This window comes from Procambarus clarkii, chromosome 25, assembly GCF_040958095.1.
Source record: "Procambarus clarkii isolate CNS0578487 chromosome 25, FALCON_Pclarkii_2.0, whole genome shotgun sequence".
NCBI classification, from domain to species: Eukaryota; Metazoa; Arthropoda; class Malacostraca; order Decapoda; family Cambaridae; genus Procambarus; species Procambarus clarkii.
The window spans coordinates 20,836,960-20,853,694 of NC_091174.1; the positions used below are offsets into that span (position 1 = coordinate 20,836,960).

Sequence of the window (16,735 nt, forward strand, 5' to 3'; positions counted from 1 at the left end):
GGAAAATGCAGTCGGCCCCACCCTTCTCTTTCCTGCCTAATTTTTGTTGCCTGGTCATAGAATTCTATTAAATCTGTGAGACACGATTTACCATCCCTGAACCCATGTTGGTGGTGTGTTACAAAGTTATTTCCCTTCAGGTGCTCTACGAGCCTTTTCCTCACGATCTTCTCCATCACCTTGCATGGTATACAAGTTAAGGAAACTGGCCTGTAGTTCAGTGCCTCTTGCCTGTCACCCTTCTTGTATATTGGGACTACGTTAGCTGTCTTCCAACTTTTTGGTAAGTCTCCTGTTTCCAGTGACCTGTTATACACCATAGAGAGTGGCACACTTAGTGTTTCTGCACCTTCCTTTAGTATCCATGGTGAGATTCTGTCAGGCCCAACAGCCTTTGTCACATCCAGCTCCAACAGACACCTTTTGACCTCATCACTGGTGAGGTCAAATTCCTCCAAGGTTGCTTGGTTTGCCTCCTCACTTAGTGCAGGGGCGTCTCCTTGTTCTATTGTGAAGACCTCCTGGAATCTCTTGTTGAGTTCTTCACACACCTCCTTGTCATTCTCTGTATATCTGTTCTCCCCTTTTTGCAGTTTCCTCACTTGTTCCTTCACTGCTGTTTTCTCCTGATGTGGCTGTGGAGCAGCTTTGGTTGGGTCTTGACTTTACTCGCTATGTCATTTTCAAACTGTCTCTCTGCTTCCCTCCTCACTTTGAGGTACTCATTTCTGGCCCTCTGGTATCTCTCCCTACTCTCCGGTGTTCTGTTATTTCTGTAGTTTCTCCATGTTCTTTTACTCAGTTGTTTCGCTACCTTGCATTCCTGATTGAACCATGGGTTTTTCTGTTGTTTTTCGTTTTTCTCCTTTTGGATGGGGATAAACCTGTCTGCAGCTTCCTGGCACTTCTGGGTGACAGAATCCATCATGTCCTGCACATTCTTGTCTCTAAGTTCTGTTTCTCATGGTATTCCCATGAGGAAGTTCCTCATCTCGTCATATTTTCCTCTTCGGTAATTTAGCCTTTTTCCCTCCGATCCCATCCTTGGATAGGTTATTCCTACCTCCACCAAGTACTCAAAAGTCAGTACACTGTGGTCACTCATTCCTACGGGGGCTGCAACTTTGACTTCCCTTATTTCTGACTCATTCAGGGTGAATATGAAGACGAGTCTAGCTGGTTCATCATTGTCTCTCACTCTTGTGGGTTCCTTGAAATGCTGGCTCAGAAAGTTCCTTGTTGCTACTTCAAAGAGTTTAGCTCTCCACGTGTCTGCACCACCATGTGGGTCCCCATTTTCCCAGTCTATCTTTCCATGGTTGAAATCGCCCATTATTAAGAGACTTGAGCCATTCCTGCAGGCAACTGAAGCTGCTCTCTCTATTATATTAATGGTTGCCATGTTTGTGTGTGTGTGTGTGATCGAGCGCGTTCGCCTTCTTATTTATACTTGTCAAATTTTGCTTCGAGGATCGAATTTCAGCTCTTAAATCCCACCTTTCTAGCTGTTTGTCTAATGCATAGACTTCTGACCTATTTCCCTACTATATCTAGTTTTAAATTTAAAAAGTTAATTTCATTTTTCATTCATGAGAAGTGAATAAACATTTTCGACAACTTCATTCAAATTTTCTACTACTCGTATGCAAAAAAAAAAAAAAACATTCTGAGATCTCTTTGACTCATGAGAGACTCAAGCTTCCAACCATGCCATCTTTTTCTATAGAGATTCATTGAGTACCTTTCCTCTTTTAACACTGCCAATCCTCTAAGTATTTTATACATGCCTCTCCTCTTTCTCCTCTTTCTCCTCTTTTCTAGCATTGTCAGATTTAGTTTTTCGGTCTCTCTTTATGCTCCATTCCTTGCAATTCTGGGACGAACCTTGATACATACTTCTCAGGCATTTCTAGTTTCCTTATGCATTATTTAGGAGGCCTCACAATCGCTCCATAATTCTCTGAAATTGGGCTCACGTAGGTGGTGTATAGAAATCACAATGCCTCATTATTTAGGTTCCTGAACAATCGTCTGACTTTTGCTTCTGAAGTTAAATCATTTATATGATCCTCCGGAGTTAAGTGTACTGTTATGCCTACTTCTAGGTCTTATTCTCTAGTCCAGAGTTTCTCAAACTTTGCACCCTTGAAATAATTCCGGATTATACTTTAAAAAATAAACACACGGGTTTCTTTGTCAACTGAAAATAGACGGTATCTGTATTTGCTTCTGATAAAGGTTAAAGAAAAACGAAACATAAAAATGACTCAAAAATATATATTCATGTGATTAGAATTAGCCAATTTATCACTATGTCTTCTGGACCCCCAAGTTACCTTGCGGTTCGCGGAAGTCTGGTTGAGAAACGTTGCAAGACGTTACACATAGGAGATAGTTTCCCTTCACTGTGAGGTTTCCCCCGTTGCAGAAACTCAAGTCCCAGATTGGGCGCCAGAATGCGAGGGTAAACGGGTTTTCCTTTCACCTTAAACTAACACACACTCACAACTCTTAGCTCCCAGCTGGGTACCAGAGTGCGAGGCTGCTTTATGAAGGAGGGGTTGATTGAGTGAACAACAACCCAACCCTTTAGGCGAGAGCAAACGCCGAGGACCTACAACACGAACCTCCCGTCACTAGGTCGCTAGTTCCTCAACTGAACAAATCAGTCTAGAGGGTAACTAATGGATCCTCACACCAAAGTGAGTATTTAGTGTTTGAAGCTGTATGGTTTTATCCCTGAGATTAACCCAGTTTATTACGAGAACACCGATGTAAATGAAGCGGAGCGAAATAACGGAGCAGTGCACGGTGGACGGAAAGACACTTTTCCATCAAAACAACAATTTATTCAACAAACTTACTAATACACGGTAATTCCCGTTATATTAGGTTAATTGCAGAGTGTCACTACAACAGGTAAATAGTACCAGGGACAGCAGTACGTGTTCCAACACTCTGGTATATACGAGACCACAGTCTCTAGCCCTCTTACATGGGCAAAAGGTACACAATGAACTAACTGAACACTAGTGAGCACTCTGACTCAACTGCACGCAACAGATGCAGTGGCACTCAACAATGATGGCAATACACAACAACAATAACAAAAAACTCTTCTCAATGAAACACTTGACACTTGGACTGCAACTATCATTTAATTACGTAGACACAATCTACTTCTCACCTGTACCGGGGGATAACGAGATGGTCGGACGGCTGATCCAAGATCAACACAAGGAAACACTTTAAGAACAAGATAATAAATGTACTCACGTTAAGGCCGGCCTGTCACTCACACCTCGCATACATACAGATGTTCCGATGTAATACTCCAGCAAAGACAGCACGTGGTACATGTGAGTAACACAGTTGACACAGGGTGGCAGGGGCAACTGGATGAACGGGTGCCCATTGTCGCGTGAGGCGCGACGAGCAAGCTGGATGGCAGATGACAATGGCTATGGGCGGGGCGGAAGAGGTGGCACACATACCGGGTGGCTCACGCGTGGTAGGCTGGCATGGCATCAGCGGGTAATCAGGGTAAGTCATAAATTGCGCCGAAAATATAGTTATCTCACTCAAAGAAATCAACAGCAGCAAATTCTGATAGATTTACTTTAATTTAAACCCTGTTCTTGTGATTCGTAATCCACTGATGTTCACGATGATCAGGGATGTAACTTAGCAGTCTCGTTGCTTCAGCTGTCATCAGTTGCTTCAGCTGATTGTGGTGACAATCTCTCCATCTCTTGCTTTCACTCAGTCCGAAAGTTAATTAACATATATCGCGAACCGGATTCTGCAGCGAATCCCGCTAAATTAAATTAGGCAGATGACGAGTATATAATGGACGTCCATTAGGCGGCAAATCGTTGTTATTGCCAGTAACGTTGACTTCCACGTCAGGATATATCTATAGTCCTCGTCACAATGCTGGCCCAAGGCTCTCCCGGGCGCTACAGTGCTGGCCCTGGGCACTACAATGCTGGCCCCTGGGCGCTACAGTGCTGGCCCTGGGCACTACAATGCTGGCCCCTGGGCGCTACAATGCTGGCCCTAGGCGCTACAGTGCTGGCCTTGGGCACTACAATGCTGGCCCAAGGCTCTCCCGGGCGCTACAATGCTGGCCCTGGGCACTACAATGCTGACCCCTGGGCGCTACAGTGCTGGCCTTGGGCACTACAATGCTGGCCCAAGGCTCTCCCGGGCGCTACAATGCTGGCCCTGGGCACTACAATGCTGACCCCTGGGCGCTACAATGCTGGCCCAAGGCTCTCCCGGGCACTACAATGCTGGCCCCTGGGCGCTAAAATGCTGGCCCTAGGCGCTACAGTGCTGGCCCTGGGCACTACATTTCTGGCCCTGGGCGCTACAGTGCTGGCCCTGGGAGCTACAGTGCTGGCTCTGAGCGCTACAATGCAGGCCCTGGGCGCTACAGTGCTGGCTCTGGGCGCAACAATGCTGGATCTGGGCGATACCATGCAGGCCCTGGGCGCTACAGTGCTGGATCTGGGCGCTACAGTGCTGGATCTGGGCGCTACAGTGCTGGATCTGGGCGCTACAGTGCTGGATCTGGGCGCTACAGTGCTGGATCTGGGCGCTACAGTGCTGGATCTGGGCGCTACAGTGCTGGATCTGGGCGCTACAATGCTGGATCTGGGCGCTACAATGCTGGATCTGGGCGCTACAGTGCTGGATCTGGGCGCTACAGTGCTGGATCTGGGCGCTACAGTGCTGGATCTGGGCGCTACAGTGCTGGATCTGGGCGCTACAATGCTGGATCTGGGCGCTACAATGCTGGATCTGGGCGCTACAGTGCTGGATCTGGGCGCTGGCCTCAGGCGCTACAATGCTGGATCTGAGCGCTGGCCCCAGGCGATACAATGCTGGATCTGGGCGCTGGCCCCAGGCGCTACAATGCTGGATCTGGGCGCTACAATGCTGGCCCTGGACGCTACAATGCTGGCCCTGGGTGCTACAATGCTGGCCCTGGGTGCTACAATGCAGGCCCTGGGCGCTTCAATGTAGGCCCTGGGCGCTACAATGCTGGCCCTGGGTGCTACAGTGCTGGCCCTGGGCGCTACAATGCTGGCCCTGGGCGCTACAATGCTGACCCTGGGTCCTACCTCCTCCATCCCCTCGTCCTCCCGACCGTCCCACACTCCTCCCCACCGACCCCCACTCCTCTGTTCCCAGGTCCTCCCTACCATTCTCCGCTCCCCCATCCCCTCGTCCCCCACCATCCACCGTCCCCATTGTCCTTCCCACCATTACCCCCTCCTCCATCCCCCTGGTCCTTCCCGCCATCCACCACTCCTGTCCCCTCGTTCTCCCCGCCATCCACCACTCCTGTCCCTCTCGTTCTCCCCGCCATCCACCACTCCTGTCCCCTCGTTCTCCCCGCCATTCCCCACTCTCTTGTCCGATGCATTCTTTAAATGACCTGATGTTCCCATAAAAAAAAATCGGAACACCAAATTACTGATGTTGCCATCACTGAAAAATAAGAAAAACAGTTAAAAAAATTTAAAAACAATGAAAAAATACAAAAATTAACAATACTCACAAAATGAGCTGTATGGTAAACAACACAAAATAATTAAATCAAAATGAAAATAAATTGAAATCTTTGAAAATTCAATTTATCAATGCAATCGGAAACATTGAAATGGAATCATAACTTATTTAGTATAGCATGTGTTGCTATTATGTGCAATAGATGGTGCTTTAAAAAAAATATTTTTACCTGTTATAGGTGTGGCATCTATATACTAGGTATATAAAAACATGCATATATTTGAATGGAACTTTAGTGTCAAAATTTAAAATCAATAGGTGAGGAACTTGAAGAGATACTAGCGTGTGTTTCACTTACGTCCAACAGATGGTGCTGTTTTTCAAAAAAGCATGTTCTTACCTGTCACAGGTGTGGCATGTGTATAGAAGGTATATAAAAACGAGCGCGTATTCGAATGCAATGTTGTGTCAAAAGTTCAAAGCAATCAGTAAAGAGGTTTTGGAGATTTCCCTCACATGAAAACTCATGATTTGTTTTTTTTCAAAAAAAGCATGTTTTTACCTGTCACAGACGTGACATCTATATAGTGTGTATAAACACGCTCCTATGCGAACGGAACGTTGTGTCCAAATTTCAAAGCAATCGGTGAAGATCTCTCGGAGATTAGCGATTTTGAACAAACGAACATTTACACATATAATATAATATATATATATATATATATATATATATATATATATATATATATATATATATATATATATATATATATATATGTCGTACCTAGTAGCGAGAACGCACTTCTCGGCCTACTATGCAAGGCCCGATTTGCCTAATAAGCCAAGTTTTAATGAATTAATTGTTTTTCGACTACCTAACCTACCTAACCTAACCTAACTTTTTCGGCTACCACACCGAACCTAACCTATAGAGATAGGTTAGGTTAGGTTAGGTAGGGTTGGTTAGGTTCGGTCATATATCTACGTTAATTTTAACTCCAATAAAAATAAATTGACCTCATTCATAATGAAATGGGTAGCTTTATCATTTCATAAGAAAAAAATTAGAGAAAATATATTAATTCAGGAAAACTTGGCTTATTAGGCAAATCGGGCCTTGCATAGTAGCCTGAGAAGTGCGTTCTGGCTACTAGGTACGACATATATATATATATGTATATATATATATATATATATATGTCGTACCTAATAGCCAGAACGCACTTCTCAGCCTACTATTCAAGGCCCGATTTGCCTAATAAGCCAAGTTTTCATGAATTAATGTTTTTTCGTCTACCTAACCTACCTAACCTAACCTAACCTAGCTTTTTTTGGCTACCTAACCTAACCTTACCTATAAATATAGGTTAGGTTAGGTTAGGTAGGGTTGGTTAGGTTCGGTCATATATCTACGTTAATTTTAACTCCAATAAAAAAAAATTGACCTCATACATAGAGAAAAGGGTTGCTTTATCATTTCATAAGAAAAAAATTATAGTAAATATATTAATTCAGGAAAACTTGGCTTATTAGGCAAATCGGGCCTTGAATAGTAGGCTGAGAAGTGAGTTCTGGCTACTAGGTACGACATATATATATATATATATATATATATATATATATATATATATATATATATATATATATGTCGTACCTAGTAGCCAGAACGCACTTCTCAGCCTACTATGCAAGGCCTGATTTGCCTAATAAGCCAAATTTTCATGATTTAATTATTTTTCGACTACCTAACCTAACCTAACCTAACTTTTTCGGCTACCAAACCTAATCTAACCTATAAAGATAGGTTAGGTTAGGTTAGTTAGGGTTGGTTAGGTTCGGTCATATATTTACGATAATTTTAACTCCAATAAAAAAAAATTGACCTCATACATAATGAAATGGGTAGCTTTATCATTTCATAAGAAAAAAATTAGAGAAAATATATTAATTCAGGAAAACTTGGCTTATTAGGCAAATCGGGCATTTCATTCCATAGTAGGCTGAGAAGTGCATTCTGGCTACTAGGTACGACATATATATATATATATATATATATATATATATATATATATATATATATATATATATATATATATATATATATATATATATATATATGTCGTACCTAGTAGCCAGAACACACTTCTATGCCTACTATGCAAGGCCCGATTTGCCTAATAAGCCAAGTTTTCATGAATTAATTGTTTTTCGACTACCTAACCTACCTAACCTAACCTAACCTAACTTTTTCGGCTACCTAACCTAACCTAACCTATAAAGATAGGTTAGGTTAGGTTAGGTAGGGTTGGTTAGGTTCGGTCATATATCTACGTTAATTTTAACTCCAATAAAAAAATATTGACCTCATACGTAATGAAATGGGTATCTTTATCATTTCATAAGAAAAAAATTAGAGAAAATATATTAATTCAGGAAAATTTGGCTTATTAGGCAAATCGGGCCTTGCATAGTAGGCATAGAAGTGCGTTCTGGCTACTAGGTACGACATATATATATATATGCGGGACTCCATAGACTCCCTCTATGGAGTCCCGCATGAATAGTTTTATATTTTTCGAATTTTTTTCTTATGAAATGATAAAACTATTCATTTCATTCCATTGACTTAATTTCTTTTCATTTCAGTTAAAACTAACGTAGATATAAAACCGAACGTAACCAACCCTACTTAACCTATCCTAACCTATCTTAACCTAACCAAAACTAATATAAATAAGTCAGTAATTCATGTTCCTAACATAATATAATAATAATATTTCAAATACACTAATTGGAAACATGTTATTGAAAATAAAGAAAATCACTCTGCCTATTAGGCAAATTGGGCCTTGCATAGTAGGCCGAGAAGTGCGTTCTGGCTACTAGGTACGACACACATGTGTGTATATATATATATATATATATATATATATATATATATATATATATATATATATATATATATATATATATATATATATATAATAAATATATATAATAAATATATGTGTGTGTAGATTAAGTCTAAAATGTTGAAGCATCGGCTGGACGAGGACCATTACCTGCTAACACGGCGCTTATGCCATGATATTCCGAGCGTGAAATCCAATTACAGTAAATCTGGGGCCCTGAAAAGTTGTATTGATAATGCTCGCAAATAAACTGAAAATGCTATACGTCACAGCGGCCTGGGGGATGGTCACAGACACGTGACCTGAGCAGTGATGTGTGTCATGCTCTTCGTTACTGATGCACAAGTGGAACATTGTAATAAAAATTAGCAACATTAATTTTTTTGGCGTCCGAGGTAATGAAAAGGGTTATTGGAATTTATAAAAAATGGGTGATGGATGTTATTAAGTGAGAACGCGTGGAAAATGGTTGAATAAAATGGTAGAAAAAGGTCTAGCACATTATGTTCCTTAACAATCGGGCATTATTCATCATAATTTCTCAGCAGATCACGTAAGTAAAATATATGTAATGACTGATAAAATAGGTACAATACACATTTAACATACACTCTGATTTTTATCATGTAGGCAAGAAAATTTGAGGTCTAAATTTTTTTATTCGAAGCTTGTAAAATATTATAAAACGCTGACCTCATAAAGAACTAACAGTATATGTGGATGGAGAAAATGGATATATATGTAACAAGAAGAACGAAACAGCGATTGAGTTTCATTACAAATTATACAGAAGTGGATAAAGTTCTTATGCATTTTTATTTAAATACTTATCTAGGTACTTAAATTACCCGCGGCTTAAAAATCTTGGTATTTTGCCAAGCCTAGACTTGTTAGCAGCTCTTGTAGTTCTCCATCTTTCAGTACATATGTACACCTCAGGAAACAGAATTGTTAGTGTGGATATAATGAGGGATAAATATGTAGCAGCAGCTGCTGCAAGATGTAGCAGCTGCTGCAAGATGTAGCAGCTGCTGCAAGATGTAGCAGCTGCTGCAAGATGTAGCAGCTGCTGCAAGATGTAGCAGCTGCTGCAAGATGTAGCAGCTGCTGCAAGATGTGGCAGCTGCTGCAAGATGTAGCAGCTGCTGCAAGATGTAGCAGCTGCTGCAAGATGTAGCAGCTGCTGCAAGATGTAGCAGCTGCTGCAAGATGTAGCAGCTGCTGCAAGATGTAGCAGCTGCTGCAAGATGTAGCAGCTGCTGCAAGATGTAGCAGCTGCTGCAAGATGTAGCAGCTGCTGCAAGATGTAGCAGCTGCTGCAAGATGTGGCAGCTGCTGCAAGATGTAGCAGCTGCTGCAAGATGTAGCAGCTGCTGCAAGATGTAGCAGCTGCTGCAAGATGTAGCAGCTGCTGCAAGATGTAGCAGCTGCTGCAAGATGTAGCAGCTGCTGCAAGATGTAGCAGCTGCTGCAAGATGTAGCAGCTGCTGCAAGATGTAGCAGCTGCTGCAAGATGTGGCAGCTGCTGCAAGATGTAGCAGCTGCTGCAAGATGTAGCAGCTGCTGCAAGATGTAGCAGCTGCTGCAAGATGTAGCAGCTGCTGCAAGATGTGGCAGCTGCTGCAAGATGTAGCAGCTGCTGCAAGATGTAGCAGCTGCTGCAAGATGTGGCAGCTGCTGCAAGATGTAGCAGCTGCTGCAAGATGTGGCAGCTGCTGCAAGATGTGGCAGCTGCTGCAAGATGTAGCAGCTGCTGCAAGATGTAGCAGCTGCTGCAAGATGTAGCAGCTGCTGCAAGATGTAGCAGCTGCTGCACGATGTAGCAGCTGCTGCAAGATGTGGCAGCTGCTGCAAGATGTGGCAGCTGCTGCAAGATGTAGCAGCTGCTGCAAGATGTAGCAGCTGCTGCAAGATGTAGCAGCTGCTGCAAGATGTAGCAGCTGCTGCAAGATGTGGCAGCTGCTGCAAGATGTGGCAGCTGCTGCAAGATGTAGCAGCTGCTGCAAGATGTAGCAGCTGCTGCAAGATGTAGCAGCTGCTGCAAGATGTAGCAGCTGCTGCAAGATGTAGCAGCTGCTGCAAGATGTAGCAGCTGCTGCAAGATGTAGCAGCTGCTGCAAGATGTAGCAGCTGCTGCAAGATGTAGCAGCTGCTGCAAGATGTAGCAGCTGCTGCAAGATGTAGCAGCTGCTGCAAGATGTGGCAGCTGCTGCAAGATGTGGCAGCTGCTGCAAGATGTGGCAGCTGCTGCAAGATGTAGCAGCTGCTGCAAGATGTAGCAGCTGCTGCAAGATGTGGCAGCTGCTGCAAGATGTGGCAGCTGCTGCAAGATGTGGCAGCTGCTGCAAGATGTGGCAGCTGCTGCAAGATGTGGCAGCTGCTGCAAGATGTAGCAGCTGCTGCAAGATGTAGCAGCTGCTGCAAGATGTAGCAGCTGCTGCAAGATGTAGCAGCTGCTGCAAGATGTAGCAGCTGCTGCAAGATGTAGCAGCTGCTGCAAGATATAGCCGAGGATAATAGCTCTATGGAAATATGTACACGTCAGTAAACAGCAGCGTTAGTGTCGACATAATGTTGGATAAAGAGTAATTAGTCATGTCAACAATTAACTTTCTGGAAGTCTATTAACTTTACTTGCGCTACACCAAATATTAATGGGCTCAGTTGTAGAAACAAACAGTTGCAACTGCTCTCTTTGTTTAAATACCATAACCTGGATGTGCTTTTCGTGCAAGAACGCAATGTAAATGGTGTTAAGAGACTTCATATGTTCAAGAATCATTATGAAAATCTTATAAATCCTTCAAACTTCTTTAGAGGAGGTTCGATGATATTGATTGCTAAAAAGGCTCCATTAAAGTTGTTAATACCGAGATCGATGATCATAATAATGTTCTGTGTTCGAAGATCTCGTTTCTTGGCACCATCACTCCTCTACGTAATGGATAGGCTCCCTCTGGCACCCGCAGGAAGGAGAGGGAGGAATTGTTCTCTAAAGAGTTAATGTATTTTTTCAGACATGATGCATGTAATGTTATGTTTGTGGCGACTTTAACTGTGTCACTTCTGAGAGGGACTGTAGCACTCAGTCGAACACAGATGTATCTCCGGCGATAATTACACTGCGGAAATGTATTGGTCTCCGGGATGCGACATGCATTAACAAAGGTTCACTGAAGACATATGATCGCCAGAATTATGGGTCCAGGCTGGATGGAATTTATATGCACACATTACTTGATAAAGTTAGCTCTTGCGGTTCTGTTCTGGTCGGCTGTTGAGCTCTTTGTTTGGTTGTAGTGAAGCTTGTTGTTAACGATTAGGTGAAAGTGGGGACAGGGTCATGGAAGCTCAATTGCAGTCTGTTGCAGTCATGATGTCATTGATCATTTTCTGGCATTATGAGAGCAGCTCAATACAAGACAGATAGAAACACAAGTTCACATGTATATTGGAATGGTGGGATATGTGTAAAGTTGAACGTAAATGTTTTTTCATGAAAGTGTCAAAAAAACGGCTGGAAAATATGGCCATTAGACCTCTTAACAACACAGATTCAAAAACTTTATGCAAAGCTCAATATGCGATTAGACAAGTATGAAGAAATTACCTTTTTAGACTTAAAAGGACGTTTTTTTCTACCACAGACGTGGCCACACATTTACAATGCTAACCAGAATATATACATTCTCATCTGTCCTTCATGGACAGGGATAGAGATACATACGAAAATACATTGATGCACAGATTTACGTATGCCCTACATAAAGTGTTCGATGAGTCTTTTACATAGTGTCATTAATGTGCATTTAAAAAGATGAAATGTAATTCTGATCAGCTTCCACATATACTATATACACATACATACACACACACATATACATACATATACATATATACATACATATACATAGATATATACACATACATACATATACATTTGTCTCTTACTCTGACAGGGTGAGATAGCTGATAGAGAAACTAGTATGTAATTAAGCACTTAACCACTGAAGGTGATTAAGATGCTTCTACATACTCAAGTTATATAGTTACATCTCATACATACATTGTATATTTGATACATTACATATCAATCTTGGGTACAAGTCCAATATATCATCAAGTGTTCCAGTATTCATATAGTAATTACAGAGTTCAGCATACCTCAGCCCAGGAGGGCGAAAGTCAGTCAGTATGGGATATTCTACAATATATTGTTCAAGGGAGTGCATGTTTTCTCTTTCACAAAGTTGACACATTGTGTGCTCTTCATTTGGGTGTTGAGAAAGCTGCCAGATATGTCTATATCCCAGACGTATACTGGCCATTATAACATCACATTGCCTGGTTCTTGTTCTATTAGTCTCATATGTGAATATGAGATTATCACGATATCTATCATAATATTTAATGCTACAACTTTCACGTCTTTGTGAATTTGTTAGGTCGGTGAGATTTTCATTAGATATTTGTTAAGGTATTCTCTTTGTCACTGCTAATGAAACACCCATCAATTTCTACCACTGGTTTTCTACAGGCTGTCTTTGCAAGCATATCAACAGTGTCATGCCTTGAGATGCCAACATGTGATGGTATCCATAGGAATTTAATCAAATCTGTTTTCTTTAGCAGCTAAAACATTCATTCGAATATCACAGACTATTTTCTGGGTGTCACTACTATGTGCGTTCAATGCCAGGAGTGCACTCTGCGAGTCACAGTATATAAGTCCACTGCCTTTGTCTTTTAAAAATTCAGTGGCAAGGTATATGCCTGAATGTTCGGTCTGAGTTGTACTTCCCAATCATTGACGCGCTTCATTGTTGTATGTACGAGAGAATATTGTTGAAATATATTACATGTACATCCGGTACATCGTCCACCTTCTACAGATACACGTCGTTACCCATACCCTGAGTACTCTCAGTGATGCTTTTCAGTGTTTTAATAATTTTTAATAATGTAGAGTGCACACTATCATTCTTGGGTGCATTTACAAAATCAACTGATAGATTCCAGTTATCCCATGGAGTAATTGGTTGATTAATCATTAATTGAGTTGGGTGCATATTTAATCTTTCGATGGAGACAACTTTGTTTAAACAAATGCATAATCAGATTTCGCTCTTCTTCTATAGACCTCAGGTGAGTGTAGCATATTACAAAGTTTAGTTTGAAACTTCGTGTGTTGTCTAGATCTACTTAATGCCTTCACGCCGAATACTGTGCTAATGGACAAAATTCTCTCACTTATGGTAGGTAATTTTAACTCTGCTCTCATATTAACTATTCTCGTGGACTTTGGAGCCCCAAGGACGAGACACATAGCTTCAGTTTGCAAGGTTTCAAGAGATTTCAGCTCTTTGTCTGTATACAGTGTGAGATGTAGAGCATTGTAGTCAATCACAGAGCGTATAAAAGACATAAAACATTCTAGCAAGTCTCACGTTAAGTCTATGATTGACACCAACAAGGACCCGCAAGGGTTTTAATCTCTCCCACAGTCTCCTCTTGAGAGAAGAAAGGTACCCAGGGTCGTTAATGGGGACACCAAGGTATCTGTAAGACTCGCAGTTCTCAAGTGCTCGCCCATCTATATGATAATTAGGTGGTGGAATACCACACGGAATGAGGGAACGAGTTTTCTGTACAGAGATAAGGAGGCCACATTCCTCAGCTCTAGTAGCAAAAGCGTCGAGCAGAACTTGCATTCTAGGCTCGGAGGCAGCCTGTAAACATATATCAGCATAACAAATGACCGTGTCTTCATTATTAGTTGGAAGATCTTTAATAAGTTTATGCATCAGAACGTTGAACAACAAGGGACCGAGGACCCCTCCTTGTGGAGTTCCCAGTTCAAAGTGTTTACTCTCAGGGCTTTTAATACCATTAAACAAAACATTTGCTGTTCGATTAGACAAATAGCCCTTTATCCATTTCAGTAATTTTCCTTGTATTCCCAGCTCAGCAAGCTGTTCTAGTATGATTTCCCTGTTTGCTGTATCAAAAACTGCTGCTAGGTCGATGAAGACTGCTTGAGGGGAAGCTTCAATATGAGCGAAGTATTCAGCAAAACAGTGTTGTGTACTGAGCCCAGGCATAAATCCAAACAGTTGGGGTGACAGGTGCCCCTGTATACGATACATGAGTTGGTTAAGAACAATGCTTCAAGCACTTTACAAACACTCGATGTTAGAGATATGGGTCTATAATTATCTTAGTGTGGTTAGGGGATGGGAACAATGACACTCTTTGTCCAAGCATCAGGTAATACTCCTTCACTTAAACTCATTCTGTACAACACTAAAAGTGGATTACCTGGTACTTGTGAGACTAATCTCAGTAGACTGTAAGTAATACCGTCCTCTCCAGGAGCAGTTGATTTTCCCATCTTTAATGCATGATTTAATTCTCATTCAGTTACATCATTAAGGTCCGACACGTCGATAGCTGTACAGGCAAGATTGATGGTTCGTTGTCTGTTGGGTTGTGTCATTAAATTTGTTTTGAATGTTAATTGGGAGTGAGTTGTAGCTTGATGTTAGTGCCCATTGCTTAAGGAGAAGGTTTGCTTGTTCTAGTGGGCTGTGATGCAGTGGTTTGGTTGGGCTGCTTCTAGAGATTTTTCGAATCTATTCACGAACTTCAAGTGTTGTTTCCTCCTTTATACTTTGTAGGAACTCTTCCCAATGTTTATTACGTATAACGTTGCTCATGTCTCTCACCTCTCTATTTGCGACAAGAAATGCATGCAAGTCACCTTGTGCTTTGGTTAGTTTGTATGTATCTCCAAGTTGCTTTACTCGTTCATGTTCTTTAACAAATACGGGGTCACGGACCCACTTGGGTGGTGGTAGGTGTTGCCCACTTCTGCTAGGCTTACGACCTGTTCCCCAACACACCCATGTGTCGTAGTAGGTAGTAATCGTATCAACGAGATCTCTGGAGAAGGCTTGTACATTCGTTATTGTGTAATCTTGATACCATTTTGAAATTCTATTAATAAAGTGGTTATGCAAACCATATGGAATATTCATTTTCCGTCTCTGGTGTCTATTAGATACATCACACTGTACCTCATAGGAAGCAGAAGCTGCATAGTGATCACTAACCAAGTGATTTACCAACTAACATTCCATCCTATCTTGCACAAGGTTTCTACCCATAACATAATCCAGTCTGCCTCCCAATAAATGAGTTTAGGTATCCGTATTATACACAGTTAGTCTGTTGTCATAAACATATTTGATAAATTTGCATCCATTATCGTTGTTTGTACAGTCTCCCAGCGTAATATGTTTAGCATTAAAATCTCCCATGTATATTGTCCCATGATTGTCTAGATCAGGGAGCAATGTTACATTGAGTTTCTGGCTTCTGGCATATACGTTGAGGAATGAGAAGTGGCCTACTGCACTTTGTACATGGAAGTGATGGTACTGTGTGTGTACATTGTGTGATGTGCTCACAAGAGTGTGCGGTAAATCACTTCTGATGTATGTTAGTAGGTCTGTAGCTTTACTGTTAGTATAGGATGCATACCCTTTGATCTTTGGTGGGGTTTTGTTTATCATGTTGGACGTGTAAGGCTCCTGTATAACAATTATATCTATGATGTTACTGGTAACATGTGCAATTAGATCATTCAATCTTTTGTTGATGCTACGAATGTTCCAACTAAGAAACGTAATGGTCCATGTGTCAGCAGCAGCCATCATCTTGGTGTTGTTCCTGCGTGGGACTGGTGATCCCATTGTTGTCCTTGTCCCACTTCCACAATGTGTCAATAAGTGACTCCACGACGTAAAGAGCCGCAGAAACCTGACGTTTGGTGTCGTCAGTAACACCTGGTGATGTTCGTGAGTGAATGTTCTCTGTAAGTTCCATGACATAAGCACTGTCACGCAGAATATTATCATTTTCACTCTGGTACTTGACTTAAAAGGACTGGCAGTAAACAGTATCCAACGGTAAACAAGGGCTGGCAGTAAACACTACCCTGCGGTAAACAAGGGCTGACAATAAACTCAACCCTATGGTAAACAAGGGCTGGCAGTAAACATTGCCCTATGTTAATTTCTATCAAGTGAGAAATAAATTGCATGTTTAGAAATGCTAGAGAGAGTGGAATTTACCTGCTTTCCTTCTGTCACACTTTTCCCACCTGTCGCACCTTTCCTACCTTTTCCACCAGTCGTACTTGTCTCACTTGTTGCACCTGTCGCACGTATCCCTCCTGTCCCACCTGTCCCACCTGTCGCACCTGTCTTATCTGTCGTACCTGTCCCACCTGTCCCACCTGT

General features: G+C 41.9%; 2 protein-coding genes across 2 annotated transcripts; one reads left to right on the plus strand and one right to left on the minus strand.

The window, feature by feature from the left end:
- Nucleotides 1-3,933: 3,933 nt before the first annotated feature.
- LOC138368444 (autotransporter adhesin UpaG-like) lies at nt 3,934-5,031 on the plus strand. Its single transcript, XM_069330961.1, has one exon. The coding sequence runs from the start codon at nt 3,934-3,936 to the stop codon at nt 5,029-5,031; it is 1,098 nt and encodes a 365-aa protein (XP_069187062.1).
- Nucleotides 5,032-9,276: 4,245 nt separating this feature from the next.
- LOC138368445 (zinc finger protein 23-like) lies at nt 9,277-16,186 on the minus strand. The gene is made up of 2 exons (XM_069330962.1): nt 15,975-16,186; nt 9,277-10,954 (listed from the first exon to the last, which is right to left on the minus strand). Exons 1-2 carry the CDS (start codon nt 16,184-16,186, stop codon nt 9,277-9,279), a joined length of 1,890 nt encoding a protein of 629 aa, XP_069187063.1.
- Between the last annotated feature and the right edge of the window lie 549 nt (nt 16,187-16,735).

Bases quoted from the DNA above. Each gene is read 5' to 3' on its own strand.
- LOC138368444 (XM_069330961.1), top strand. From the start codon at position 3,934: ATGCTGGCCCAAGGCTCTCCCGGGCGCTACAGTGCTGGCCCTGGGCAC.
- LOC138368445 (XM_069330962.1), bottom strand. From the start codon at position 16,186: ATGGGATCACCAGTCCCACGCAGGAACAACACCAAGATGATGGCTGCT. The intron at 10,955-15,974 runs GTATGCATCCTA...ATATTTCCATAG, and splicing joins ACCCCACCAAAGATCAAAGG to AGCTATTATCCTCGGCTATA.